Below are 7,292 nucleotides of genomic sequence, written 5' to 3'. Positions count from 1 at the left end.
TGCAGTGCAGGCCAACAGGAAATGGGACACGTGGTCTCCCAGCTGGTGAATTGTATGAAACTAGACTAGTAGTAAATTTACTAGTACTGCATTTTGAACCAGCTTGCTTTTAATTCACCAACATTCGTAGTAGATCATAATAAATCAACAAACAACTTTGGACCATAAAAGTAAGCCAGTGATGTTTGGTTACAGTTTTTAAAATTCTTAATTAAAATTTGTAAAATTCAACCCCAGTGAATTATTTATCAACTAGTCATGAAGTCCTGATGACTGCCATTTATCAAATGTTCAGAGAGGCTGCTATATTCTCTTGTAGAATTTACCTCATTAAGTAAATCCCAGAGATATATAGGTGTAGACACTTAATGACTGAAATTACAATTTTCTATTTGCTAGCTGGTTGGTATTGGGGAATACACATTTTTTTCCCCAGCATATGGTGATCAGCAACCTTTTTCTATGCCTGTGTGACTCCAGTAATCCTGCTCAGTATAGCAGATCCACCTGGACTTTGGTCCTGGTTTTTGAAAAGTGTGTTTCTGACTGTACCTGAAACCCAAACTCCGGGGTGTGAAACAAAAGTCCTGGGGGCCAGGATCACCCTGAGAAAGACTGGACTTTTAACTGCATCCAATTTTAAAGCTTTTCCTAACAATAAATACCTTCCCCATGGCCACTCACAATATACCAAAGTAATTAAACTTAGATTTCTGTAATTTTACACATTACAGTATCCTATATTAAGATATCTCATTGATTAAATGTGTAGTTAAACTATTTACATTGACAGAAATTGAGGATTTCGGACCACATAAGATCAAAGTGCTGGCAAAACCAAAAGCACTATTTTCTTTATTTTAACATTTTATTATCAAAGTAGCACGCATGCATCATAGTTTACAACAGTATACATATTACAGACATGGACACATGTATGTTTTTGTATTTCTAGTAGACTGATACTGATTTTAATCTGTTTGCATCCTCATAAGAAGCCACAAATTCTGTCCAACATTGATGGATTCTTGTTGCTCAAGAAGACGAGTTCTTTTTTCCCTTCCTCAGTTCGACCTGATTAGAGGAAAAAAATTAAAATATTAGAAACACAGCCTAAATTACGTGTTATTAGTGTCACCATCACCATCATCGCTCACTCTGTGGGTGCTGCAGCCAGTGGCGGTCCATATAGTAGAGGTAACAGCTCTCAAACTCCTTCTCGCTGTAGTTGGGCACAGAAACTGGAATGAATGGATCCATGCTGTCAAACCCCCTCTGATGATGAAAACACAAACAGAACACAAGACGTCAAATCTCACTTTCAGCCATGTTTAAAGCCTTTCAATACAGCTGATGATCACTTACATACTGACAATAACTTACAATAGAAAAATAGAGAACATATGAATCATCATAAAAATGCAAAACATGCACTGCAGGCTCTAACAAATATCAGTCTTTACATAAGATAGATGCACTAAAGGGGAAAAAAAATCAATAATGCACATTTCTAAATATGAATTAATGCATTTAAAAGAAAAGAAAAAGTTCAGGTCAAGCCCACACAGTGTGAACTTACATCACCAACACTTTTTAATGGGGAAGGGGGATCAGAATGTTTTACGAGCCTGCTTTGAGTTTTATTGTTTAATTGTTGTCCAGAATAAGAGGTGGGCGACAGAGATGGGTTTATCGGTCCATCTGCAAATGAATCTTGTGACACGCATACATCAGACAAATATGGCTGTGATGAACAGAACGGACAGCATTGACACAGTCACGTTGTATAACTGCAAAACTGAACCCAGCGAGCAGAATGGGAACAGTAACAGAAGCATTCACATTCATGCTGCTGCATAGAAGAGCCAGCTTACTAAAGAAAGAGGGCGTGTATGCACTAAACAAAGAATAAGATTCATCCTTTGTTGACAAATGTCACAAGAAATCTGTTTTCTGACAATATTGCTGGTTATGCAGCATGATTTGATGCTCACAGACAACAAAATGTTGCTCAGTCTGCAATTTCCTGACTAATAGCCGAAACTGAAAATGACAAGCAAAGACTAATCTGCCGTCACTGCTTGAGGGCGAGTGCTACAGATAATAAAGCACAATCAAATGACCTCTAACCTCTCCGAGCAGCTCTTGAGGCAAGTAGGCAGATTTGGGGGTGTAGAGCGATCCCGTCTGGGACAGAGTGGCGATAATGGCGCCTCCAGTCTAAAACGAGAGAGAGAGCGTTAATGGAAAATCTCTTCAACATAATATTCTCGTAAACACCTTGTGCTCTTCTCACCCAGTCGTTCCTCATGAGCTTCCTCAGGTTATAAATCAAAGTGAGCTCCTCTGGATCGACCTGATAACAGTGAGAAAGTGAGACGCATGAGATTTTCCATCTGTGGCAAACGTAGAAGAAGCCTGAAAACATCTTTGAGGAATAACAGGAATGTCTTCTCACAGCACTCTTATCCTCCTTCTTGATGGTGGATCTTCCCCACAGGCCATTGACACCATCCACTGCCACGGCCAAGTGGAAGTCTGAACCCGGTTGCCCGCTTTGCAGCCTCAGCTCCTTCATCACCGCCCCCACAACATCACTGCTGCTCTTCACGCGAGATATACCCTAGAGCGATGCAATGCCATTTGTTATGGAAGCAAAATCAAGAATATAAATAACAGTAACTCTGCAACAGAAGAAAATCTGAGTTATTGTAGCATGTGGGTGGGACGGGGAAGCCTGTAAACATCCAGCTGTTTGATACAGAAGCCAAAAGAAGAAAGGAAGAAAAATCCTGGATATAATCAGTCTACTCGCTGTTGTAGGATAATTGCTTAACATAAGCTTTATCCACATATATGACAAGCTTACCCCTACATTAAAAAGTGTGTATGTATGTATGTATGTATGTATGTATGTATGTATGTATGTATATATATATATATATATATATATATATATATATATATATATATATATACACATACTGCAGCACCATCTTTTAAAGAAATGGGAATAATAAGACAACTGATACAAGTGGGGAATTGACAAGCTGCATATAAATTCCTGCAGCATTTGCCAGCATGCATGGTGCAAAAGTATTGTTCTGATCCATCAGTGCTCAGTTCATTCGCTATTGATCTCCAGCAAGCACAGGCAAGGTGAAAGATGAAACTTTAATGACCCCGTGTGTTGGGAATCAGTCAGGCAGGACAAAAGAATCAGTAACAGGATGATGAAAATGTTTTGGAGGGTAAACACAAATCCTCTAAACAACAGAACTCCCACTTATTTGTACAGAGGGAGGACTCACCTGATCCACCAGCTCTCCTAGCAGACTTCCCTCCTCGGTGAACTCTCTCTTTGTCCACATGTAGCGATGCTTTGTCTTTATCTGGCAAAGAAACAGAAACATTAAACTCTTATCATTTCTATTTGAATTCCTCACCAGACTTTTACCAACAAAGACAAACAACAGCAAGAGGTCAATATCTCCAACCTAGTTTAAAACCTTAGTTACAAATTTCCCCTTCAAGGTCATCTCCTTATGCACCTGTCCAACCCTTTCAATGTTTCTCATAGTTTTAGATTTGCTACCTTGAACTACTTTTATGCCCACTTGCATATGTGCACCTGCAATATATACTGAATCTCCTCCAGTGTGTTCAAATGGCAACCTTTGTATTTTATTTTGAGAAAGAAGTGAAAGTCAGAGGAGAACAGATCTGGTGTGTAGGGTAGGTGAGGAGCCAAGATTGTGTTAGTGTAGACAGAAACTTCCTGCCATGGTGAAATCACAGATTCATAAGTACAAGTAGTCAGAACAGAACATCGTAAAAATGGAAGTGGTCTGGACGTGCATAAGGAGAAGACTTGAAGACGGAATCTAACGAAGGAAAATTTAAGGCGGTTATAGTAATTTTCAAGTTTGGTGGTTACATATGGGTACATATATTTACTATTTATAGACATTTTTTTCTAGGGGGGTGCATTTAGTAGAAAGGAAAGTATAGATTAGCCATTAAAGTAGGGACAGAAAGAGGGCGAGTGGCTGGAAGTGAATGAGGTGGACTGGGATCCAAACTACTGGATCAATAATGATCACAGTTTATGGCACACGGGTCGTCTGCTCAACCAGGTGTGCTATGGGTGGAACATTTTTTCCTTAAAATGCTACACAAGTTTGGATGAAGACCATTGCTGAAATTTACATGCTACAGGAACCTGTGTCTCCATGTCAAACATACCATTTTCCGGGGTAAAGACGGGTAGATTTAAATGGTGTCATTTAATAACTTAAGTTAGTCCTAAACTACATCAAAGCCAGTACTTGTCCAGCTTGTTGATAAGCCTTTATCTCACTTTGAATACTCAAAGTACTCTAAATACTGCGTATTACTGTGTCCATATTGTTACCTTTGAAAGGAAGCGTTCGTTGGTGAGCCTGAAGTTGCGTAACCATGTCGTGGCTTGTAATGGTTGATCAAAGCGAGACGCGTTATAGGATGAAGGCAGCAGCTCCTTACAGTTCTTCACCCATTGATGAGCTGCGCGAGCAAAGAAGATACTGATCGTTAACTTCTCACGAAGGAGATGCAACGATTGTGAAATAATATATTCATCATTAAAAATAAATAAATAGGTTTAAAGACCTTTAAACCGACACCACACTCTTTCTGAACGACTAATACATTTATCATTGGATTTGCAAGCAGGGTGGTTGAAAGTTGATCGCATACAACAGAAAAACATCACTAAAGGTAATTTTATTTGCTGACAGGTTGATGCCAGTCAACGAGCCACATAACAGGCCATTGAATCAGCGCATCCCAAACACTTTCTTACTGTTTACTAATCAGACATTTAGCCGGTGTGTCTGTCTCACCATCAGGAATATGAAGCACCAGCCATCCCTGTGTGTAGCAGAAGTGGACAGCGTGACAGAGAGAAATCGTCTTCCCAGTACCCTTCTGCCCATCTGAACACCCTGATAAGGACAACGACTGCTTTAATCAGGATCAAGAGCTAGAGTGCGTTCACTTTTCTGTAAGCGGCAGCGCAGGTGTGTTTCTGAAGGATACAAAATAAATATCGCAGAGCAGGTTTGCTGTAGTCTGTTTTTTTCAGGTAAGAGATGACCTCAAGGCTTGGCTGCCTCACCATGATGCAAGCTTCGTTAAATGTCTTCACCTAAAACCATGGAGAAGAATTTATCAGTGCTGCTTAAAACATTTAAGAAAAACTACACTGTAATCTACAAACAAGGTCACATTTGTAACTTTTCTATGCAGATCTCACATCCAAGGATGAACTTACCTGTTGCTGATAGCGCCAAGGGAGGCCTGAAGGGAACAGCGTGCGGATATGTGCAGAGGGCAGAGTGTAGTACTGTCCGATGTGCGTCTCTGAATGACATGCCTGGAAGGAAACGCAGGTCAAAATCATAAGCTTTTTTCAGTCATTTCAATTAAAGTGACAACAAATTCCAAATATCTGATTTAAGAATAAGCAATGCAGTCGCATTTCTATAAAAGCTGCAACAAAATGTTTTTAAATTGGATCTTTGTCAGTTGCTCAGCACCCCTCAGATTGCCCTAAACAGAAATATATACTCGTCCTCTATATAACAACATTTTATCCACCATCCTGTAACCATTTTCACCGTATAAATCTCAATCTGGCTGTAATGGTCACGAACGAGTTCTCATGCAGTTCATGCAGCACAAACAAAAATCTTCAGGACAGCAGAAGAAAGAATGAAACACCGTAAAATGAAGACTGACAATGCTCACTGACAAATCTTTTGAACAGACACCAAATTCTGTGAGTGCGTCGCTTTTCAAGGCAACACATTTGTGCAACATAACCTGAACGTAAAAGAAATTCAGCTAGATCAAACACAATTTCCTCTATTCAGAAAAATAACAACTTAGAGTAAAAAAAAAAAAAAAAAAAGATAATGTGTTTTCTTTTTGTTTTCTTTCCTTTTGGTAAGTTTGGACCTTTTGTTTGCTATGGCTGATTTTTAGTCTTAAAAAAAATTTAAAAATAAAGATTTGTGTTTAAATAATTTTCCCTTCAGTGTGTTGAACAGCAGTGGTGGTTTGTTCATCTGTTTTGCTTTTCTTTGTTAATGTTGGGCAGGTACATGTTTAACAGACTAATGATTCAACACTTATCCCAACAACACGTATCCCGAGTATGAATCCAGATACAATTGACTGTGATGACAGCGGCCTTTTCTGGCTGGTTCTTATAATATATAACAACATAACCCACTGGTTAAAAACTGTGTTCTGGAATAAAGAAATCTTGCTTTAACCATTTTTAGCTTTCAACTTTTCTGCTTCACTCTAGCTCAGTTCAGCCTCAGAGCATAAGCTGTCTGGGTGTCAGAGCCAGCTTTGCCTCATGTCTTGCTTACCGGGTCGCTCTCCTGTGTCCTGAAGACTGAGAAAGGTTCCGTTTCCGAGTCTACAGCAACAGCCTCCTGCTGCTGCCTGCGTCCACCGCTGTGAAGGGACCTTACGTGGGTTACCTGCAACATTTTGCCACAACAGCTGTTAGTAAAAACATTTTTGACCTGACAGTTTTGACAATAAAGTGAAATATTTAAGTACTGTCCAGGTTACGAAGAAGCAGCTTCTAAAGCCTATCCTCACCGTTGGCCGTAGCCTTGAGGACAATCTGTGAAGAGCCATGACCTGAAACAGGGTGGACAGAGAGAAACAATTCAAAACGCCAGGATATATAAACACACACACCAGTGTCCTGTAACCTTGTATAAACAGTTAGCTAACAGCTAGCTGTGTCGTCCTGGAGACATGTATGTAATAAGTAACGGGAACGAACCCAGAGCCGCGCGGACGCTGAAAGCTGCTCACCTGCGACTCACTTCATTAAATGTTCAGTGAGGAAGATTTCGACAAACGTCATCTGCTGAAAAGGCTCTCCAGACTCCGGTCACGGAGAGTAAATACTGCACAAACCGAGCCGATGTCAATGTGCCAGACCTGTCACGGACACCGCCATCATGCTGCACACAAAGGAAGTGACGTGACGCGGTGTTTTAGCCAATCAGACCGCACGAGGCGAGGCGACAACAAATGAGGAAAATGGAGTTTATCAGACTTTGGCGTTTGGCCTCTGATAATTACGGTACAGTTATTATGACTGTTTAATAGATTATAAAGGGTAAAGACAGTGATCTTTAAAGCATTAGCTATATCCCTGTTCTCCGGATTTAGGTAAGATTAACAGCAACAGTACAGTAATCTCAGTTAACCATCAGATT

General features: G+C 40.1%; 1 protein-coding gene across 3 annotated transcripts; it reads right to left on the bottom strand.

The window, feature by feature from the left end:
* Window positions 1–836: 836 nt before the first annotated feature.
* On the bottom strand, window positions 837–7,065 carry dap3 (death associated protein 3). Of its 3 annotated transcripts, none has more exons than XM_040029828.1 (13): window positions 6,851–7,065; window positions 6,661–6,702; window positions 6,423–6,536; window positions 5,315–5,416; window positions 5,080–5,188; window positions 4,884–4,976; window positions 4,415–4,545; window positions 3,312–3,392; window positions 2,459–2,623; window positions 2,297–2,356; window positions 2,131–2,220; window positions 1,158–1,275; window positions 837–1,074 (listed from the first exon to the last, which is right to left on the bottom strand). In XM_040029828.1, exons 2-13 carry the CDS (start codon window positions 6,697–6,699, stop codon window positions 989–991), a joined length of 1,188 nt encoding a protein of 395 aa, XP_039885762.1. In that variant the 5' UTR covers window positions 6,700–6,702; window positions 6,851–7,065; the 3' UTR covers window positions 837–988. The 3 variants fall into 3 exon arrangements, with proteins under 3 accessions (XP_039885762.1, XP_039885760.1, XP_039885761.1); XM_040029826.1 differs by having other exon boundaries at window positions 6,883–7,064; XM_040029827.1 differs by having other exon boundaries at window positions 6,894–7,064.
* Window positions 7,066–7,292: the final 227 nt, after the last annotated feature.

The sequence above is a fragment of the Simochromis diagramma genome, unplaced genomic scaffold (assembly GCF_900408965.1).
Source record: "Simochromis diagramma unplaced genomic scaffold, fSimDia1.1 OVJJ01000361.1, whole genome shotgun sequence".
NCBI classification, from domain to species: Eukaryota; Metazoa; Chordata; class Actinopteri; order Cichliformes; family Cichlidae; genus Simochromis; species Simochromis diagramma.
This window is presented reverse-complemented; position numbering and strand designations above follow the sequence as displayed.